Consider the following 22,039-nt stretch of genomic DNA (forward strand, 5'->3'; position numbering starts at 1 on the left):
TGATGTGAGATTTTATAAAGATTTTAGGTAAGGTAAGAGAACTTTCTGGAAAACTATGTCATGGCTTGGGGTGGAATTAAATAATGTGATTAATTCCATGTCCATTTGGGACTCATTTATGTTTACATCTTTCTTCTATTTTTGCCCGCTTTCTGCAGCTCCTGTATGCACATACAGATGGTTACATTCTCATACTGGGCACCCAGAGAAGGTCACATGCTTTACATCCATGGCAATTAGTTCTCTTTTTAAAATGGAAAATGTCATTAAGTTCTTGAATAATTCAAGAGTAGAGGTCACAATACAGTGTCCCTTTTGGGGGTCTTTATGGTGCAAATGGCAAAACAAGGCGATCCTATCAGTAAGAGTAGATCTAAGGTTTACAATGTAGCTCTATTTAGTGTGACAGGAAAATTAAATTACAGGAGACACTCATTCATTGTCACCCGTTAACAGGCTTGGGAAAATTGTGGATCCCTGGGGGCAAATCACTGACAACGTTGGAGGCAAATGAAAATATTTCATTTTAATTGGCTGCTGTTTCCTTTGCTTGGTTTTGAAAATAACAAACATAAACATGCCCCCCACAACTCTCCTTGGAAATAGGATCCTGAATCTCCAGAACACCACAACTTGCGAGTAGGTTTAAAACTCTGGGGAACATGGGTTGCTTACTCAGCCATAGTTGAGCTAGTCTTGATCCAGGGGTTCCTGGAAAGGAAATAAAGGGGCAAGTTTCAAATAAAAATTGGCTTCCGCTACTCCCTACTCCGCCCCTATCAGAGTTCGTGGGACTGGACTTACTCCTTTTCTGGAACAGGGTCTGCCCCTCAAATCTACAAGGACTGAGGATGAAGCCGAGGGGAAGGAAGGAGTGACGCAGAGGCTACCAGTTGTCTCCCTCCCCAGGGGACAAAAGTCAGGCCTGACCACGCTTGGGTGTTCGAACTGGAGTAAGCGCAGGCTGGGGCGAAATGAACATCCTTGGGGTCACCAAATGAGATAAAAGTTTTTTCCAAGGCCACGCCAGCACAGCCTAGTCGTTGCTGGCATCCCCAGCTTCCCCACTGTCCCAATTAACGCTGCTGGGCGTGGCTGCCTGGTCCTGCTCCCACCCCAGCTGGGTCCCGCTGCCACCCTTGACCCCAGGCCGGGTTCACGCAGAGCGCCGCCGGCGGTTCCACCTGCAACTCCTGCCGCGCCACGCGGGCCCTGCGGGCTCTCTCGGAACGCGGCCACACTTGGCACCTGCTGGAGAACGGCGGGCGCGCTGGTTTTCTGTCAGGCTGCAGGGAGATGGGGGAAGGGCGGGAGAGAAATAAAGTTTGCAGACTACTTGGGGTGGGATTGGCCCCATCTGGTGGGTTGGTCGCTTAGGGTTTGTTCCCTGCGCTTTAGAACTTGGAAAAAAGCAAGAATGACCCGCCCCCACCCCCGCCGCCTATTGCTTTTTAGATCTCTCTCTTTCTCTTCTAAAAAATAGATTTTTGATACTTCCCGTTTTCGGCCTCCTCCACCAAGACCCTGGGAAGTCCTGTGTTAACGAAGTGAGCACCGAGAGGGGGCGAAGCCAGTTTTCCATGTTCCAGGCTTCCCAGACGAAGGAAAGCGCGCCCGAGGCGCAAGGAGGCTCCCGGGGCTTGGCCCGCTACTCCCGGACCCAGCGGCCTGGCGGCGCGGGCGGCGCAGCCCGGGGGGTGCCGCCGGGGCCCCCAGCACCGCCGCTTGCTACCCTTCGGACTCGCGCAGCCCGCGCCAGGAGCGCACTGCTTGCTTGGCTTTGGCCGGGCAGCGGCACAAGGATTCCCCCACCACTCTCAAGAAGCAAAACCGTGCCTGGCAGCCTATGGCTTGGGGATCATTCAGGAATTGAGGAAAGCGGGTGCCGCTCTGTTCCTGAAGCACACCGACTTTAGTAACACTAAGTAAATGGAGACAATTTTTAAGAAAAAGTTCTATTCCAACGTGATTGATGCTTCGGACGAACGATTGATGCCTGAGACTCAATGCATTTCTAGGAGAATTAAAGAATAAATTTCATACGGCGGGAGAGTGGGAAGGGGGAGGCAGAGGGGAGCAATTTGGGGTTTTTCATTTCTAAACGCTTCAATTTAAGCAAACACTTGGGGGCTTCAGGCTGCTGTAATTCCAAAGACAATTTTCCCGGTTTTAATTTGATTTGCATTTTTCAACTTTGATAATATTCAATTTCATGGCTGAATACACATGTAAACACTGTTAGGTCGCGTTTTTTTCGCCCCTTGCACCAAACAGAATGTCGCTTGTTTCAGAGAGCCATGGGAGGTTACACCCTGCGTCCCAATATCTGCGAGTTTCTTCTGAATTATTTTTCAAAACTTAGCACGGCTTTGCCTGGGCTCCAGAGATGGTGAACTATTATAAAATATCTAAGCTACTCCCCAGGTGTGGGGAGGTCTGCACAAACATTGCACAAAGGAAAGAGGTAAATAGAACAAATTCCTCTTCTACATAGAATCTATTCCATTTTTACCCAGAGACACTTAAAAATATTTTTTATTCACGATCTTAATCCAAAAATGATCAACCTATTTGCTACCCCCAGAAATATTTTCAGTATAAGTTTCAGAGCTGGAAAGGCAAACCTTGAGAACTACGAAGAAATCATCTTTGAAAGGAGAGATTTAATTAGCATCCTTGAGCTATTTTATCAAGCATAAAATTTAGAGGCAAATATGAAGTGAAATTGGGTAATTAGCTTTAGTCATAGCCAAGCTGATATTTAACAAAATAGCGCTGTCAATAACATTGAAGCTAGAGTGCTGTGAGCTGCATGTGAACACCTACACCCAAGACTAATACAAGTGGTCGAGGGGACGGAAATCTTATTCTTCCGTTTCTTCAGGACACAGCATGGACTGTACATGGTTCAGAGAAAGAGTTGAGCCTCGTCAAATATGCAGATGGCTGGCACATAATAAATATATTGAAACCCAAGTGCATTTTATTCTCTTTCACTGTACTAGGAAAAAGGAAGGGGTTCAAAGAAATGGCATACATTATTGCTTTGTACCTTATATAATAAAATAACAATTATTTGCAAAAACTATCCCTCATTAAAAAAATATTTGCTTATTGTACATAATTGTGGAACACTTGATACAGTGAAATACATCTCTATCGGAAGTCCTAAGAATTTGCACACTACAATATTTGTTATCGTTTTTGTTTTGTTTTGTTTTTATAATTGGAGAGCTTGTGGGCAAGATTAGGGACTTAAAAAATAAGGTACTAGAGTTTTGTCATTTTGGGAAGAATAGAACCAGGAATTAGACCTGCAAGACTTTTAAAAAGCTTTCTGTTCGAGGCTGGCTGATATTGAAGAACTATGTGAAGTTGAAGTGATCTAATTTTAAATGTTTTTTTCATGTGAAAGACATTTAAACAAACAAAAAAGAATTCCATTCGAAATAGGACCAACTTGGAAAAAGAAAGTTCCTTAATTTTTAAAAACGCACTCGTTGCAGGCTGATTGTGTCTAATACCTTTAGGGAAACTGTGATTATTTATCATTTGATTCCTTTTTCTAAGAATTATTGAATATTAAATGATCATTGTTTAGGATTTGCACTAATCTTTTATATCGTGATGACTGGCAATTATGTCTTTCTATTTATTTTACACAAATAGATGGCAGAGTACGCACGTTCAACACAATCACTTCAGAGCAAACCTGTTCTTGCAGATAGAGCTAAATGAAGGGAACCTAATTAAAACAAATGGTCTATTCAGAGAATTGCAAATTGTGGACAATAGGAAGCATCTCTCTCTTTTGCTACTAGTAATTGAAGAGTACATGGAGATTTTGCTAAAAACCTCAAAAGTTTGATCATCAGAGTAGGTTTGCCTATTTAATTCGCCTTCACCCCCAAAGAGATCTGTATCCAGGACCCTTCTGCCCAGTCCAGCATTGCAGACAGGGACTCCACCCCTCATCCCCAACTTTGTTCAGCTGGCTCTGAGCTGCAACAAGCTTATCAAAGACAACTGGAATCTGGGGAAACACAGGGGTGGGGGAAGGGAGGCCAAGGAGGAATAGTCCAGGAAGTCCCTGGAAAGTATTTTAGCCAGGTGGGGACTTTCAGAGGTGGCAGCATAAGGGGCCCAAAGGCACAACCCTCTCTCAAGAGCTTTCCCTACAGATTTAGGTACTTTGGAGGCTATGTCCTTTGGGAGAGATGTGAGTTCTTGCCGGAAGGTGTAGCCCCACCACCCTGAAAGACCTCGCCACTGGGGGTGGGGAGGGGAGTTAGCTGAGGGTGTTATAAAAAGACAGTGGTTGGACTATCCCTTCCTGAATAACAGGAGTCTGAGGGAGGGGAGGAATGTAGGTGTGTGTGTGTGTGTGTGTGTGTGTGTGTATGCCTGTGTGCGCCCATGCTCCTGTGTGAGACAGAGAGAGAAAGAGGGATTCAGCTGAATGTAAGGAAGAAATCCTGCAGTTACTTTTAGTTGTTTACTGAGCAAGGACAAAATCTAAACAGCGCTTTCCACAATCAATGAAAGGATCGCCTCGGGTTCCAGAGTTGAGCTCCCTAAATGAGTCTGGCATTCTGATAACTGCAGGTTAGCACCTGAGATCAGCTCTTTCCCACTGCTCGATGCTGGCAAGAGATAGGGAAGCATCTTGTTCTTGAGCTCTGGGAAGGGAGAGGCGAGAGGGGGATTTAATTGTTTGGCTGGGTGAATCGAAACGTCCTTTTAAAGCAAAGAAATCAAGAGAGATTGGCCTTTAATTGGCAAACCGCTGGTGGGAGGGAAGTGGTCATTAAATGGAGGTGGACAAAATATAGATTGGATGTCTGCCCCTTGCTTATCCCCATAAACAGCCAGAAGATTGCATTTGCCCCTTTTCCGGCAGTCTTTAGGAGGCTCATACTCAACCTGACTGTGGGTGACTGTCACTCTGGATGCAATCTCCCCACCTCAACCTAACAGCGCAAGTATCCACTTTGGAGTGGAAATATGGTTTAATCTAGAACTGCATGTACTTCCAAGAGTCGGTTATTCCCATGCCCTAGTCATCATTGTGTGTGGCACTGGCCTTAGAAGCCAGTGTCCAGAGCCGCCCCCCAAAGCCCAAAATGGAAGATGCTAAGTCTGCAGGAAACCCCACACCATTAAAAACTCTGGAAACCCAGGGAACTTATCTTACGGTAAGCTGAAAAGAAAAAAGGAGACCTCCACACCAAGCCCGTTTTCAGGAGGGCCCTGCTCATTCCACAGTGTCCCAGGGCTTGGCGCGAGCAGGTATCAGTCATTGGTTCCTGCACACCCTTGGGCCCATGTGCAGCTGAGATGTGAACACTCAGCTGGGGTGGCGCTTTTCTTTCAGACTGTAGGCCTACTGAGTGCTGGGCCACATCCTATCGGCCCTCTGTGAAGAAAGCAGGCCAGTCCTCCTGGGCCAACATCCTCTTCAGGGGGAAACCTCTGAGGCCGGTGTTTATCCAGATCTGCATTTGTATATACGTGAGGGGGAGGCAAGCTGTGGGGGCTGGGGCCTTGCTGTTCTTGCAGCTGGGGCAGGGGCAAGGGCGGCACTGAATCCCAGCTGTGGGTGGTACGTGCATTCCAGCTGTGCTGTCACCTGTGCGGTCAGGCCACCAGGTGTGGGTCAGGGGGAGGTCAGAGGCAAGAGTATCTCAGAACATTCCTGGCCCCTGCTCCAGAATCCCCAGTAAGGACTACTGTTGGCAGGCTACATCTCAAGAATAATTTGGTTATGTGCATTGTTTAAGCCCATGTCATGTCATTGTTTCTGCCACTGACCTTTCTTCTCTTCCCTGGCATTTTCTCTTTTTAATCGCACCATAAGAGCCACCTCGCTGCTGATTCCCTCCCTGTCTCTTCCTCCAGCATTAGCCAGCTAGTCAGAGCCCCTGCAGCTTCAGCGGGGTGCCGTTGAGAAACCGTGTCACATAGGAATACTGTGTTGCTCCAAAAGAGAAAATAAGAATCCAGCCTGATCCCAGACATAATGCATCCTAATCTCTTCTAGGACAGCAGGTGGGGTTTCTGCCATCCTAGCAAGGAGGACCCACACCTCATTCTTCTGGAGATCTTCCTGTTTCTTTCCATCTTTCTCCTAACATTTCAGCCTTCCCCTCTACCAACAGCAGCTCACTGTATTCTGGAGAAGGCAGCTTTCCTACTACATTGGAATTGGAGAGGTTTGGGCCCAGGGTCAGAAGAGGCCACTAGAAGTTGAAAGAACATAGAGTTGCAAGACTTGAGTTCAAGTCTGAGCTCTGAAATTGGAACGGGTTCCCTAACTTTTCTCCACCACAGGTCCATTACCCATAAATTCTGACATCTACCCGTGGGGCATGGGGAAGCTTAAATGAGGTCATGTTCATGAAGACACCTTGCACAGTGTCTGGCACAGGGAGACCCTACTCATTGGTGGTTGAAGTGATACAATTGTGATAAAGAAAAAAAAAAAGGGATGGGTGTGTGGTGGGTGGCAGGAGCTAAGAAACACCAAGAAGGTAGGATGAAGGCACACGTTTTGCCAAGAAGTTGACTCACTTTTCTGCATAGAGGGTGAATTTACTCAGCTAACAAGCAGTTGAAGTTACAACTCCTTTCTGTGTGTGAACAACTCGGTTTAACGTAATTCAGAGTTGCAGACTGAATGAAAAATGTATAATGGATAGATCTTTTTTTGTTTTAAATTTCTTAGATAGGATTTTAGAAGACAAAGCCTGCAGAGAGCTTGAGCAGAGGGTTGTATGTTTTATACCAAGGAGTCCACATGTTGACACCCTGATTTCTTTGCTAAAGATGCCTCTGGTTTCCATACAGAACTCCCTATGACCCAGGTCCTGCCCTAGCTGACATGTCACCTTATTCCTTCACAGAAAATGACATACAATCATCCTCTGTCCTTCCCAGTTCTCCAGCCGGCTGTGTCATGCCTTAACTCCTCTCAAGCCTTCTCCTTCAAACAGTTCTCAGTATTATATGTCCGCTTCCAAGCAATGTGCCTTTAATAACCATGACTTCAAATTAGCAATGTGTATTCTTTTCTACATGAGCAAAAATTTCCCAACAAAATTCATTGTATAATTATGTCTGCTTTGTGAAAAAAGAATAGATAATGAATTGAGATCATCTTTCTAATGAAATAACAAGTTGAAATTCACAAGCACACTGTCCTGTTTTGATTTGCTGGGGTCATTGAGCAAACAATTTCTCATTCTGAAGTTCTAATGGCAAGAAATACTCCAGTATTTCTTCCTCACACATGTTGGTGATGCTGAAATTTTCCCTCTCAGTTAATTTGATGTGTTAAAGTTAAATAAATATGATGTTGCTGGCATGGTGTCCTGACATCAGAGGGAAGATTACTGCCTCTAATTAGCTTCAAGAGGGGGGTAAACCCCAGGCTCTTACTCCAATGAGAACATGAGACCTCTAGTTTTGCATGAATGAAAACAACTTAATTTGTGTTGCTTCTTTTAGCAATCTAGCTATCAGTTGTGTTATCTGACAGTAAAATATCCCCCCTTCTTTGGTGGGTGGGGGGGAGAGATAAGAAAAGGAGGAGGTAGAAAAGAAGGAGGAGGAGGAGGTGGGGGAGGAGAAGATGAAGATGAGGAAGAGGAGGAGAAGGGGAAGAAGAGAAAGGGGAAGAGGAAGAAGAAGAACGGAGAAGTGTAAAGGGTAAGTCATCAAAGCCTTTTACTGGGAACCTGGTGAGGAGGATGGGGGCATGTATGACCGGTCCACGTCTTGCTGGCAGTGAGCTCAGAGCTCTGAGAAACAGCTACTGATGTGAAAAATAAGCAAACTGTAGTGAGGATGTGCTTGTAAAACACCCCTGCTCTTTCTACCTGGGCAGGAGAGGGACTTCTGTGGCAGCTTCTTCTGCAGAGGATATACAAAGAATCCGGAATGAGCTCCATGGGTGCAAGGGCTGAGGGGGAGGGGAAAATAGGAATCACCTCCAATCTGGCAATAGGGACCACGACGAATGACAGCTTGTAAAATAAGCCTCCATCAGTCTCCCAGGAGACAGCCGGCCTCAACTTGGGTGTTCCCCGCTTGTTAGCCTCAATCATAATTGGTCTCTCCTCCCATCCCACGTTGTTGGTTTTCTGTGTGTGGCTTTTGGTGTGAGCGTGTTAGGTCATCAACAAACACAATGGTGGGAGGGGGCGAGGGGGGACACACATGATTGTTTTAAAGAAGAAAGGAGAAAAAGGATAAGAGAGTGGGCAGGAAGGCTGTGAACAGAATGGGGAAGATGCCCCAGGATTTAGGCTTCCGAGGCAACCCCTGGAGAGCTCTGGGGTAGGGCGCTCCCTGGGAGTTTTGTCAAAGGGAGAAGAAGCCCCCTGGAGGTGGGGACCCTGCTGAGCTCCATTGGGGATGAGCATCTATTCTGTGCAATTTTTGTTTGCTTGTCTCTGGAGGTTCCTACAACATCCTGCCCATATCCGGTGAATCTCATCAAAAAGAAGTTTTTCAAAAAATCGCAATGGTGTGGCATGCCCTAGAAAGAATGTGAGTCTGAAGCCGAAGGCCTAAAGCTCAGCCCAGGGCCCTCTGGGGGCAAGCAGGCACACAGGCATGTTCCAGTCACCCTTTCTCCATCTATTTCTTTTTAAAGTTTCTCCCACTGTCCTCATGATTTTTTTTTTTTATCCATTCCTCATGTCTTCTTTTCTCCTCTTCTCAGAGGAAACCCAGTCCTGGGGACAGAGGCTATGAGAAACCTGTGATCTGAACTCTGTAAAGCTGAGAGTGGCACAGATACACCACATTGGTTTTGCTCAAAGGGGCCATGTAAGGTTCTGAGAGCCTCAGATATTTATTTACTGTAAGAAGAACTTTTGAGGGGGGAAGGGACCAGCAGAAATGTAACGAAAATCAAGTCTCAAACTTTGGGAAGTTTTTTCTTGTGTTTGTGTTTTTGTTTTAGTTTCACTCCATCATCCCTTAGCTGGCTGGGGTTGCCATGGTGCTGGGGCCAAGGCTTGTCTCCACAGCTTCCTTGACCCAGCAAAGGCATTTGGGGTCTCAAATCTTGCTGTTCTGCTACGCAGGGACAGCAAATTGGGATTGGAGCCTCTGCGGTGTTTCTGTGTGGTGGGGCTTCTTCTGTGCGGCAGGACGTGGTGCTACAAGTCTGTGGGCATTAGCCAGCACTGACTGTGGTGCAATGTCCAAGCCCATGGTGGGTGGGGGACTCCGAGAATGTTCCCTGTCCTATCGCCTCTGGCAGGGTGAAGATTCACAGCCAGAAAAGGCCCTGTCACTTCCTCTGGACGGTCTGGTTTATACATTCCAGGAGACTTGTCACCGCGCACCTCGCCTTCAAAGCCGGCAGTACGTCCAGGCCCCGAAGCTTAGGAGAATGCGCTGCCCATGAGAAAACCACTTACCCCGAGGTACCTCCAGGTACCTTCTTGAGCAAACACCTGCCCTATGCCCTATTAAGCTTCATCTCTCGCGTCTCCCCGCCCTACCCCCGCATTAAAAGGCCTCCAAAGCACTGAGGACCGGTTTTTCTTTATAAAGCCGGGAGAAGGCAGGCGATAAAGATCAGGCGTTTAAATTGGCCATTTGGAAGATTACATCTCTTCAGCGACGGTCTTTCTTTCAAAACTCGCACTGAATTGAGGGCCGCGGCTACTCCGCACCCTGCTCTCAAAGGCCGGGCACCTTTTCATTCGGCCGTGAGTGGGCTGGGCTGGGTGACCGGGCACCATCAAAGGCCCGAGGGAAGGCCGTGGGGCGACACTCGTCTAATGAGAAGTAATTGACGGATTCGAGGCCGCGCATTACCAGCGGAACGGGGAGGCATTAATTATTTAAAAACGATTAGCCTAGCCGTATGTCCTGCAGGCGTTTCATCTTGTTTAGGGAAGACAACCAGCCACGAGCCGGAACCGCTGCTTTGGAGCGCGGCAGGCGCGCTTTCCAGCCGGCCGCAGGTGAAGTGGGCAAAGGTGCGCCGCCCGGGAAGCCAGGGAAGGCCCGGAGGGGGGCCCATGCTCCCCACACAGAGGTGCCCACATAACTGACCCTGCCAATCACAGGGACCATTTCTGCTCTATTGGGTTCAGGATCTGGTGATTCCGGGGCAGACGGGAAGAGCGCTAGTCTCCCCGCCTGGAGAAATACCTAGAAGTCTGCGCGGGCTTCAAACAAGGCCGGATGTGTAGCCCTTTAAAGCAAACACCCTAGGGGAAATGCAAATTTCAGGGGACACCTGGTAGACCCCATAGGAAAGACACTTTTCAGTACCCTATAGCCTGCCCTGGACACCCGGGGTTCCCGCAGTTTCAACTGGCAGCTTTGGAACTTCCAGCTTTCTGAGCCCCTGCCTTCCCGCCGGCGGCAGAAAGATGCGATTGGTTCTGTTCGGCCCTCCAAACTAAACTCCCGTCCTCCCGCATCGCAGCGCGCCCCTGCACGGACCAGCCTCTGGGATAATGAGGATAAATGGCGTAGTGGCCTGTTCCTGTCTCTCCAGGGCTCCGCTTGTAACCCCCGAGGCTCCCGATCCTGTCTGCAGCGGTGCGCGCCTGTGCGTAAAGCGCACAGGCGGCTTCTTGCAGCGAGAACGAAAGTTTACTCCTTTCTTGGGAAGGCCCTGTCCCTCCCCTGATGCCTCCTGGCGACGACCCCCACTGCCGCCGGCTTAGGGACTTGGGGCAAGCGCCTACACACAACTGGAACCTGTACGCGCAGGGATTGGGGGGAGGGCTTCTCCACTCTCGGGCCTCTGCCCCCGAAGCCACACGGTACCAGCACTTCGTTTTCCGCGGCACCCACCCCAGACCCTGAGGCCAAGGGCGTTCCCCCCACCCCACCCTTTTCTCTGCTCTTGGGAAACGCGCAGCCGTCGGATCGAATCCCCAGCCCAAAGGGGCTGCAAGAGACTCTCCTGGCTTCCCGTCGTTGGGGGCCCCATCAAGCTCTCTATGCTCAGAACCCAGACAGAGCCTATTTGCAACACTTCGCCCCCTCATTCACCCATACCGTGCATTCTCAGAAATCCTCGGAAAAAAAGGCCACCTCCCAAACCCCAGGTCTCTTCGCCGACTTAGCTTTTCACTGCCTATCCCCCAACCCCTCGCGTTGGAGCCCTTCGAAGGGAAAGGGACTGGCTGGGGGAGGGGAGGCACGCGGACAGGACTGGGGGGGGGGGGCGGACGCTGCCCAAGGGACCTGGTTACGGCCCCAGAGTGGGCGCGCTCCCTACCTGCGGTGCGACGGGCTGGCGGCAGAGCGTCCAGCGCGCGGAGGGAGGCGGCGGACTGCTCCGAGCCGAGGCATCTCCGCATTTATTTGAGCTCAAACCGAGCGACTGTTGACTTTAGCACACAAAGCAAAGATTTCACTGCCCGCTAGTTTAAAAATGAATATTTTACCAAGATATCGATCAGCGTTATAAAATTCAGTTAAGTACAATGGGATCCTAGCAAAAAAAAAAAAAAAGAATAATAAAGGAGGGGGAGGCAATATAATATCTGTGCAAATTTGCTGAAGTGTGACGTGGCATGGAAAGTTTACCCTCCTGGAATTCGGATCTAGAATGTTTTTTTCGGTTGTTTACTGACTTTGTTTATTCACAGATCACGGTTGCTTAAACCGACGCGCGGACGGCGCGGGGAAAAGGAAGAAAAAGAGAGAGGGGGAGGAAAAAAAGATACGCCGCACCCTACAATACTTAGAGTTGGGGAAAGCGGGAGGAGGGCGATCTGTGAGCTAGAGAGCTTGGAGCCCGGCTGGGGGAGGGGACTTAGGCGGGCGGGGGGGGGGGCGGTGTGTGTGAAAGACAGGAGAAGCGCCGAAAAGCCTCCGAAAGCGCCCCGCTCCCCGACATCCTTTTTATGTATTCGGACAGAACTATATCTTATCGGCCGGGATCAGTGGAGGGGGGAGCGCTAAGTAGTTTAAAACGACCCTCGCACAATGGGCATGCGATACGAAACATAGCAGGTTAGGGCAGCGCTTTCAGGCTCCATTGTCCCCCACTCGGCCCCCGGCCCTGCCTCTCCGCTCCTTCGCCACGGGAGCCTTTTATGTGATAATGAAACACATTTCAGGCCGGGCTCACGACGTGTGTGTCCTTGCCAGGGGGAGAGACTGGCCTGATTGCTGGCTGCGGCCTCCGGATCCCCCCCACCCCGCCCCAATTTCTCTTCCTTGTGTTCCTGGGACAATGTGGCATGTTAAAAAGGGATTTGGAGGCGGGGGGGGGGGGAGTGGGGAACGCGAGGGGAGGGCAAACCCCCTCAAGCGCGTGGGAAGGCCAGGGCTTGAGGGGGCAGAGACCCCGCAAAGTGGCAGGGGCGAAGAGAGAGGGGGGTCTCCAGGGTTGGGGAGAACCTGGCACACTCCAGGTTTGGATGGTCAACAAGCCCCCAAATCTAGTCCCTGAAAACAGGGTCCTGGGCTGTGAAACTTTGAGACAAAAAGTCCCGGCTTCAGATGCCTGCGGAGAGTAATCGCCCACTGTAAGATAGCTGTGCGCGGTAGTCTGCGGGGACACTGGCTCCTGCCCTCGCCCCGCCAGCTTGTAGGCCCGCACATGCCCCCAAGGCAAAGTCAAACCCGGGTCCCCTTTGCGCGCCCAGGCGGCGCTTCTCCTTTGGGGTCTCCGTTTCGGTTGGCTGCCTATTTAGGGTGGCTAAGCCATCTGTGGGGAGATACAGCAAGATTTGTAAGAATCTATTCTAGGTCTTTCTTTATACTTTTGGATTTTTCTTTTAAGGCTCACAAAACACCTCCTCATACCCTTGGTCCTGCAATCCTGGCTTCCCAACCTGGGCTAACTGAACGCGGTTCAAAGGCTGCGGTGTTTGTGTGGGGCTGAGTAAGCACATCTGCAGACCCTGGGCTCTCGCCACTGGTCAGGGTCACTAGACAAGCAGCGCAAGACACCCCCTTATTTCTACCTCATCCCCAAATATACCCTATTTTAAAAAGGAGATTTGGACCGTCATCCTGAGCGGTCCCTTTAAACACCAATTCCAGGAGAAAATCTGTTTCTCTAGATCAGGTGCGGTGGTGGTGGGGGGGTGGAGGAGGTGGTCCCAGAAGCCTCACTGCTCTCTGGCTACAGCTAGGTCTAGCACAACACTTAAGTGAAGGAGGAAGGTAGGATAGGTTGGTGGAGTGTAGACAGGGACCTGAGGCTGTAGGATCCAGGCAGAGTTCCAATTCCACAGGAGGGTAAAGGGGTGCCAGAGAAGCAGAGATGAAAGTCCTGTACCAGGAATTTGCAAATCCAACCTGGGCTCACTGACCTGAAGGGAGGCCTACGATTGGAAATACAGTAAAATTCAGGCTTCGCCCCAGAGAAGTCAGCCCCCTGGGGCCCAAGAGACAGCAACTACATTGTATCTTCACATGACCCAGATGGGAAATTAAGATACGTAGTTTTCTCCCGACTTGGAAGGTAAACCTGCATCAAACCCAGGGAATGGTACACCTCGGATCTGTGTGTTTCATTGTGTGTAGAGATAAACTTAAAACTCCAAAAGTAATCATAAACAATATTGAGTTCTATTTAATGATGTGCTTGCTGAAGTGTTTAAGGGGAAGTGTACTGATGTCTGAAATTTACTTTGAAATGCATTTAGGTCTATGGCCATAACACTCTGGATGTACTTGATCACATCTGAAAGGCATTTACGGGAAAAAAAAAAAAACCCAACCCTGAATTGACCAATGGAGGTGTAGATAGCTGGATAGATATGTGATATAAAAAGTATAATGAAACAATAACTGTAGGATCTGGGCAATGGGTACATGGGTGTTTTCTGTAAAATCTGTTCACCTTCAGTATGTTTGAAAGTTTTAATAATATTGTTAAAACAACAACCATCATGCTCCCCCCTTCACCAAAATAAAATGAAATCTGCAACCAGCCAGGATCCCCTTCCCCCACTTTTAAATAATTCCTGGACCTGTGTATTTTTCAAGTCAGGCAAAGGGAAAAAAATTCTTGAAGATTCAAGGGGTAAAACTGGCAATAACACTTTAATATAGATTTGTGGAACTCTGGCCCTTCCAGCCAGAACACACATTTATAAGCCATAAATAAAACACGCAGAAACCATAAATTAATCAGACCCAAGACCTGGATTTCACCGTGTCAAGAATGGGAATGCATTTTTTTTTCTTTTTCTTGGTCATTTACAGCAGACCCTTACATCTTTTTTTTTTCTTTTTAAACAATAGTACAACTCTGCTTCTCTGTTAAAACTACATGGTTTTACACTGAATCACTCACAAAAGTTTGTGGGGTTTTTTTTTGTGTTTTTTTTTTGTTTTTGTTTTTTAATAAAGTAAGACTTCCCTGCAACAGCAGCAATGGAGGAGAAAGACAACAACAAAAAATCAGAACTTTCAAATGCTTAAAGAAGCAGGTGTCTACACAGTAGTGGAAACCAGAGGCTTTTTGCTTTTTTCTTCCTCTTTTTTGTTTGTTTGTTTTTGACTATTTCTCTTTTTGCCTTCCCTCCTTATATAGAATAATAGATATCAGTGTGGCCCATCTGTTTCAGAGGGAGAGTTGCAGAGGGTGAGGGGAGACTGCTGTCCTGGGGGTGGGGATGTAATGGATTTCTTCTCCCTTGGATCTCTCCAACACCCCTTCCTCAAACTCTCCGCCCCACTTCCTCTCGCTTGTCCTTGTCCCGGTCTAGCCCGCTGCAACCGTTTTCTTAAGAGGAGTTCATTATGGGCCGGGAGTACACTCCTTGGTAGTAGGAGGTGTCTGCGGCCAGGGGCGAGGCGTCCAGGCCCCCTTTGTTCGTGACCGGGCCCATGGCCAGGCTACCCGGCATAGGGGAGCCGTAGCCAGGGTAGTGCATCACCTGTTCGTAGGCCTTGAGGTCCATTTTGTGGGGCTGGTGGTGGTGGTGGCTGTGGTGGTGTTGCTGCTCCGAGGACATGAGGTTGTTGATGGAGAAGGGGTGGTTGAAGGCGTAGTGGTGCTCAGGCTTAAGGTGGGCCTCCGGCGGCAGGCCGGGGTGATGGGGAGGGCCCAGCAGATGGGCCGCTGCCTGCTGCTGCTGCTGCCCCGGCGAGGGGGCCGGCTCTGGGGGGCTCAGGGCAGCGGCCGGGGTCCCCTTCAGCTCCCCCAGTGCCCCTCGCTTGTGCTCCTGGCACGGAGAGGCGCTCGAGTGGGGTGACTCGGTGCCCGCCGGAGTCTCGGAGGCCGGTCCGGCGGCCTCCCCGAGCTGACCCTGCGAGGCCTGGGTGCCGGCGGCCGCTTTCTTGCTACCGACCGTGGCGCCTGAGGCTTCCTTCAGGGCCAGCTGCTTCTCACACTTGAAGCGCTTCTGGCGGCGCAAGTAGCAGCCGTTCTCGAACATGTTGCCCGAGTCGGGGTGCAGGGTCCAGAACGAGCCCTTGCCGGGCTTGTCAGGCGAGCGGGGCACCTTGAGGAAGCAGTCATTGAAAGACAGCGAGTGGCGGATAGAGTTCTGCCAGCGCTGCTGGTTCTGCCGGTAGAAAGGGAACAGGTCCATGATCCACTGGTAGATCTCACTCAGCGTCAGCATCTTGTTGGGGCTCTGCTGGATGGCCATGGTGATGAGCGAGATGTAGGAGTAGGGTGGCTTGGCATGCGTGTAGCTGCGCCGGTACGTCTTGGGGTCGCGCGCGCGGCTCAGGCCTGCCTGCCCGTACATGGGGCTCATGGAGTTCATGTTGGCATAAGGGGTCAGGCCGCCCATGGCCCCGGCCGCCTGTCCCCCGAGCGGGCTGAGGCTGGGACTCAGGTGTGGCCCCATGCCCGCCACTCCGGCCGCCCCAGCTGAGCCGCCCATGCTCGCCATGGCGCCTGCCCCGGGGGACATGCCGGCCAGGGACGGGCTCATGCCCGCGCCCACGTACGAGGACATGTTCATGGAGCCTGCGCTCATGTTGCCGGAGCCGCTGCCCATGGCGGCCGCGGACATGCTCATGTACGTGTTCATGCCGTTCATCCCCAGGCCGGCGTTCATGTTGCTCACGGAGGAGTAGCCCTGCGGACAGAGCCCGGGGAGGGAGGCGCACAGGGTTAGCACCGCAGCTAGAGCGTGCCCTGACCTCCCACCTACCGGGCCAGCCCAGGCCCCCGCCTCCGGGAGGGCCTCTGGGGAGTCCTTCCCTCCCCCGGCCCCCAGACCCGGACACCGAGTCCGTTTCACCCGGAGCGCGCCGGGATCGCCCTTGGAGGAGGTGGCAAGCAGGCTGCTGCTGTTTGCATGTGGCCGGATCTAGCCCTTCTGCGCCTTGCTCAGATTCTAAAGCAAGGGTCCCCCGGAGCAACCCCAGGCCAGGCACCCCAAATTAATCTCCTCTCCCCGACTCTCAGGCCAGCACACCGAATCCGCGCCGCGGCCTCGGCCGCCACCTCGGACTCCAGTGAACAACCTGTGGGTCACAGCCTAGGGCGCCCCAGCGGCCTCAAACGGAGATTGTCCCAGGGTCCTCTCCGTTCATCCTTCCTCCCAGGACCCCATCCCTGGCCCCAGGGGAACCGAAACCCAGTGCCTGCGCAGAGTCTGGGGCCAGCTGGAGGCACTGAGTGGAGGGGCAGGGAGGAGATCGAGAACTGAACTACACGCGGCTGGGCTTTGCAGACACAAACTTTCTTTCTCTTTGTCCCTAGTCTTTTGAATCTGCCTCTACCTCAGCCCCCAACTCCTACCCACCTTCTCTCCAGCTCCCCACCCCCTCGCCGGCCGACCTCCCACCCCTCCCCAGCCGCGCGCTGCCAAACATAACTCTGTTAGGATAGTGCGTGGCTCGGCCACGAAGAGGATTTGGAGGCGCCGCAAGTCAATATTTGATCACAAAGTTAATATTATCTCAAGGCTAACAGTGTGTCGTATAAAAAAGAGACCCATTTGAGTCGAAGGAGGGTGGAAAAGGCGGCTGCCCAGAGCGGCTGGGGGTGGGGGCGGGTGCCGGCGAAGGAAGCGGTCCTGAGGTTGGGGAACAGTGCGAACGCCACCACCCCACTTCCCCCTAGAAAAGGCGAGTGCCTACCTCCGGCTCGGCATAGTAGCTGCTCCAGTCGGACGGCTCGTGCCCTTCCATCTTCACCGCTCCCAGCATACTGGAAGCCGAGTGCATGGCAGTTTAAAATTTAACAGCCACAACAAACGACCAGCAATCACCCCCACCCCCACCCTCTTAAAAAAAAAAAAAAGTCAGCCAAGGCACCGTCCCCTCCCTCTCTCTCTCTCGCACTCCCTCTCTCCGGTTCCACTCCCTCTTTCTCCCTCGGCCGGCCGGAGGCGGTAGTTGGAACGGGCGGGAGGGGTCAGCCACAGGAGGAGGGGGCCAAGGATGGGAGGAGGCCGAGACCCGATCCCCGCGGCAGGGAGCGCCCGCCGCCGCCGCCGCGCTTGCGGGCTGCCGGGCGGAGGCCGAGGTTGGCAGTGCGAGCTGCCCGGAGGCGGCGGGAAGCGCGCGGCGCGGGGGCGGGTGGGGGGGGTGGAGAGAGGGAGGAGGTGGAGGAGGAAAGGAGGAGGAGGAGGTGGAGGAGGAGGAGGAGGAGGAGGAGAGGAGGAGGAGGAGGTGTGGACCGCGGAGCAGACAAGTGCCGCAGTGACGTGGGCGGCTGGTGATATAGCGCGGCGCGCCGGCGCGGGCCTCCAATCCCCAGACCCCGGGCAGCCCATTTGAATAATCAGCTCACACCTAGGTGAGAGGGAGCCTCGGCAAGCGCCCGGCACCTGCCCCTCGGCGCCCGGCGTCCGCCCCACTGCCGCCGCGCCCCGCACCGGTAGCAGGCCGGGCGAGCGGGGCGAGTTGGCGCTCAGGTTCCCTGCTCCAGCCCCCTTTCCCCATGAGCGCGCGGGGAGTGCCCGTGGGAGGAGGAACCTGGGAGGAAGCCACCCCGCGAGGGCCCAAAGCTCTGATCCCCGCCGGGTCCCATAGCGCCCCGGCGCCTGGTGCGCCTGTCGGAAGGCGCGTCCGGCCTCCGCGCCCGGTTGCCCCTCCGCAGAGCCTTAGAAACGCCGCATTTACTCATCCCGGGTTTCTTCGCTCTCAGTGCTCATTCCCTGTCGAAACGAGGAGACGGTGACAGAGCCAATTTGCAAAGCGCTGTCGTATTTAGAAAAACTGTGTACACACCTTGAACTCGCCTGCCGCTGTTCCTGGGAGGCCCCTCCCTGTTACAGTTAAGACCAGAAGCCGGTCCGGGAGGCGCGCGGGGCGCGCCTGGTCCGGCCGCCACGGCTTTCGCCTCTTCGGAGCCCAGCCTCCGGCGACCCGCAAGGAGGTGGCTGGCGGGCAAGAGCACTGTCCGATCGCCGAGCTCAGGGCACAGGCGGCCCCGCCAGCTGCAGTCGACGGTTAGGAGACTGCTATTTGTCTCTGACATTCAGGACGCCGTGTTTCAAGGTTACTTTGCAGTCACAACCGAGGTGCCCACAGCATTTCGTAACTAAAACAAACAGGGCAGGAGGTGCGGGTTGAGGCGGGAGGAGAGAGGGGGAATAAAGGAATCAATAATGGGACACATGGAATTCACTTGAGGGGGGTCTCTGTTCTCTGCTTTCTTGAGGGACTCTTTCGTAAAAATTAGAAGCCCCGCAACCATATACTTCCTTTTTATTTTTGCTCCAGCTTCTGGGTTCAGATTATCATCTGTCTTGGGCCAGCTACCAACACCCGAGCGAGCCCAGATTGAGGGGTTTGGCGTATTACAGGTGTTTGATGTGGACTTCTTTTCTCGGTTTTAAAAACAGGCTGGGCCATGAGGATCCAGCCCTATGCCCCCATCTCAGAGATAAAGAACAAATAGGAAATATCTGGCCCACCTGCCCAAAGTGATGGGTAATAGTGTCAGAAGACAGGGGCGAGGTGGCAGGCCCTGAGGTGAGCACCGAGAATGGAAGGACTGTGCGAGCGTCAGTCTAGAAGGACAGTGAGGAAGAGCAGTCCATGCAGGGAAGCCAGCCCTTCCCTCTTCCCCAGGTACCTCAGGCCTGCATTGCTTTGAACCAGATGCAGTCGCTGGCACGACCTTTTGGGCTGAACCTCAAATGGTTTGACCCATTCATAGTGAGGGGGTTAATGAAACCACCTAGAAAGTGCCAGGGCAGGAGCCCCCAAAGCCAAAGTCTGCATGGCTTTGAAAGCCACAGGCAGCGCAGAAGGCTTGCAGGAGTGGCAGGCCGGCCCAGTGCACCCGGGAAGTGTGTTGTGGGGTGTATGCACACTTAGTGTAGGTGTGTGTTGGGAAGCGAAAGGGACCAGATTCCCAGCTTGAGGGGTCTCAGAGCATGAGGGTCTCAGAGCATGAGGGGAGCCATTTAACTGTTCTCCCCAGGGCTTGGGGAATAGGGGTGCGCGCTGGCGCTCGAAAGGTAAGTTATTTGTTTTTAAAGCTTTCTGCAGAGGCCCAGGGCAGACACGCAGCTACACACACACACACACACACACACGCACACACACACACACACACACGCGCACACACACACACCTCAAAACACACTGTCAATCCCACCCCCCAAGGATCGCTTCTCAAATTCAGTAAAAAAGAGACGCCCAAACAGACAAACCTGTGAAACGACAGAAAGATAGCTTTCTGGTGTTTATGAAATTGAACATTCTGGTTAACCTAATCTGTGCATGTGCGTATGTGTTCCACCTCCCTTTCTATTTTTGCTCCTGATCGAAACTATGGTTCTAGAAATTATTTAACGAGCAAAAGGAGCGAGAGGGGCCTGGAGAGGAGGCTCGCGGGAGGAAGGAGCGCTACCTTTCCAAAGAGCGAACCTTGCAAGATCTCGCCAGAGTTAGTGGTCCGGATCCGGGCGCACCCGGGAGCGCTCGCCACCTGCTTCCGCAGTGACAGGACGCCCCCTATCGGACGGACAGTCATCGGGCCCGACCCGAGCCCTCTTTACCCGTGCTGCGCTCCTAACCCCGAAACCCGGCGCCTGAGCACCTTTTCCCGGCCTCTCAGATACGGGATTGACATTTCTTTGGGGTCCCCCGAAGTTCTGCGCAAACCCAAACTGCCTCCTGCCTCCTCGGAGGCGCCGAGCGCTCGGGTCGGGTCCGAGCCGCCAGTACCGGACCCTCTCGAGCGCGGGCGGCCGCTCTGAGGAAGGCGAGGGCGGCCTGCAGTGCGCTGTAGGCGCCGGTTGCTGCGAGGAAGCAGGAACGTTCACACAGCCTGAGGTTCGCTTTCCGTCCCCGGCGCGGAGGTCTTTGGAGGCGCTACCTCCCCTGCACACTCCTGGTCCTCTCCGGCAGCTTCGGTTTCTAAAGGTTTATTCAGAGCGTCTGGCACGAAAGCCTCAGGCTGGAATGCTGTAAATTGCTCTGGGAGCTTCTCTCCAGGAAAAAAGTTCGCGGGTAACTCGGGTTGAAAACAGATGTTTCCCCTGATACCTCCTTAGTTTAAACCCTACCTAGGACCGAGACCTGCTAAGCTTTCTTTTGCCCGTGTCCTCCGTGTTTTCCTTTCTTTTCGTTTGGTGCTGCCCCGCTTCCGTATAAGGCCGCCTTATAACTGACGACTGTGCTTGGGGTGAGCACGCTGTTTTTATTCTGGATGCTGCCCCAGCGGATTTGACTTGGGCTCAAATCTGGGCCTCCTCTGCTCTTGCCGGGGAGAAGACGCTACTATGCTGCATTTCCCTAGCAAAACCCCTTTCACCTGGGAGCTCTCTCTGTGATATGAAACTAGCCCGTGGGGAAGGGGATATCAATGAACAGAGCTCAACTTCCCTAAGAAATAACCCCCGTAAAATACCAAGGGCGGAGGTCTGGGGTGGGGGTGGCATTTGGCTCATCAATCCTCCAATTCCTGAAGCCCTTCAGAGAATAAATGTCCGGGGCAGACCTTGCTCTAGGGTATTATTAGGCAGGTCTCCAGGTGAGATTAAGACAGGAGATGAAAAGGTGACAGCAAAGTCTTGTGTTAATACACGTTTTACTTTTAAATAAGTTTTTGGCTTGGCAGAAATCAGACACGCACACGTCTCTTATTCACAGAGTGGAATTTTCAGGGTGAATTTTATGTCTTCATAAAGAAAAGGCATATAGTTGTGCCAAAGTTTACAGTCATCATTTCACTTCCTGTGGGAGGGTTGTTAATTCTGAAATTTTATTTAAAAATCCTGACCATCAAGCTTAGTCTATTTGGTACTGAACACAGCCTCAGATACTCTTTCGCTGGCTTTCATAGTTCTCTGATGGCCTAAACACCAGTTGTTTATGGAAAGGTCAGTTGGAAAGGTAATTAGCTAAGAGTATGTTATCAAAGGAAATTCATGTGAAAGATTGAAGAAAAGATTAAGCATGTCCCAGTCTTCTGAAAACACACACACACACACACACACACACACACACACACACACGAACATGCTGATGAAAGTGGGGAAAAAAACCCCATTATACAACAGTGTAAGTTAAGTGCACAACGTACCTAAATACAAGGTAATCTTGCTCTCCTGGGCAAGATTCACAGGAAAAGTTGGGAAAGAAGTAATAATAAATAGTGATAAAATAAAATGAAACAAATATGATGCTCATATGAAAAGATCTACATCTTTTCTGCAGTATAGTTGTATCATTTTATATCATTATTATTTTATTATTAAATTGTTTTTTATTATTTAAAGGTGAAATATGTAATAAGAATATTAGATCTGATGTCATGGAAACTTTAGCAAACTAACTTACAGCTATTCATTCAATTCTCACACTGAAAAGGAGATGGGTGAAGCCACCATTCAAGTGGACCACAGGTTCGAGTTCTGAAAAGCAAACCAATATTATTTTTTCTTACCTGTGTCAGAAAGTGGGCTGTGCTCCTCCTTGAATTGAGGGAAGGAGAGAAGTAATAGTCACACCAACCACAGATGATGACTTCCTAGCATGACAGGGGAAGAAAGAAGACGGTCCTTGGGGTACTACTAGAATGAATTTGGCACCTGGATCTCTCTCTGTGCCCATGTAATTTGATTGCTGTTGGGAGGTTGGTGCAGTTATGGATTGTTCATCTTTTATGGGC

The 22,039-nt window shown here is 51.5% G+C and overlaps 1 protein-coding gene and 1 long non-coding RNA gene across 3 annotated transcripts; both read right to left on the reverse strand.

Annotated features, from left to right (window-relative positions):
* Positions 1 to 511: 511 nt before the first annotated feature.
* Positions 512 to 11,507, reverse strand: LOC123779067 (uncharacterized). Its single transcript, XR_006776071.2, has 3 exons — positions 11,258 to 11,507; positions 1,185 to 1,286; positions 512 to 711 (listed from the first exon to the last, which is right to left on the reverse strand). It is a non-coding gene; the product is annotated as an uncharacterized LOC123779067 (long non-coding RNA).
* Positions 11,508 to 14,024: 2,517 nt separating this feature from the next.
* FOXA2 (forkhead box A2) lies at positions 14,025 to 18,320 on the reverse strand. Of its 2 annotated transcripts, XM_087853778.1 has the most exons (3): positions 18,142 to 18,320; positions 17,047 to 17,116; positions 14,025 to 16,037 (listed from the first exon to the last, which is right to left on the reverse strand). In XM_087853778.1, the coding sequence occupies exons 2-3, from the start codon at positions 17,113 to 17,115 to the stop codon at positions 14,730 to 14,732; spliced, it is 1,377 nt and encodes a 458-aa protein (XP_087709904.1). In that variant the 5' UTR covers position 17,116; positions 18,142 to 18,320; the 3' UTR covers positions 14,025 to 14,729. The 2 variants fall into 2 exon arrangements, with proteins under 2 accessions (XP_087709904.1, XP_045632758.1); XM_045776802.2 differs by lacking the exon at positions 18,142 to 18,320 and having other exon boundaries at positions 17,047 to 17,434.
* Positions 18,321 to 22,039: the final 3,719 nt, after the last annotated feature.

The sequence above is a fragment of the Ursus americanus genome, chromosome 22 (genome assembly GCF_024610735.1).
Source record: "Ursus americanus isolate L20-20 chromosome 22, mUrsAme1.1.p, whole genome shotgun sequence".
Classification (NCBI taxonomy): domain Eukaryota; kingdom Metazoa; phylum Chordata; class Mammalia; order Carnivora; family Ursidae; genus Ursus; species Ursus americanus.

What these genes read in the sequence shown, in the direction of transcription:
- FOXA2 (XM_045776802.2), bottom strand. Translation starts at nt 17,133, where the DNA reads ATGCACTCGGCTTCCAGTATGCTGGGAGCGGTGAAGATGGAAGGGCAC. An exon ending in GCTACTATGCCGAGCCGGAG is followed by an intron (nt 16,038 to 17,046) that starts GTAGGCACTCGC and finishes CTCTGTCCGCAG; the next exon opens with GGCTACTCCTCCGTGAGCAA.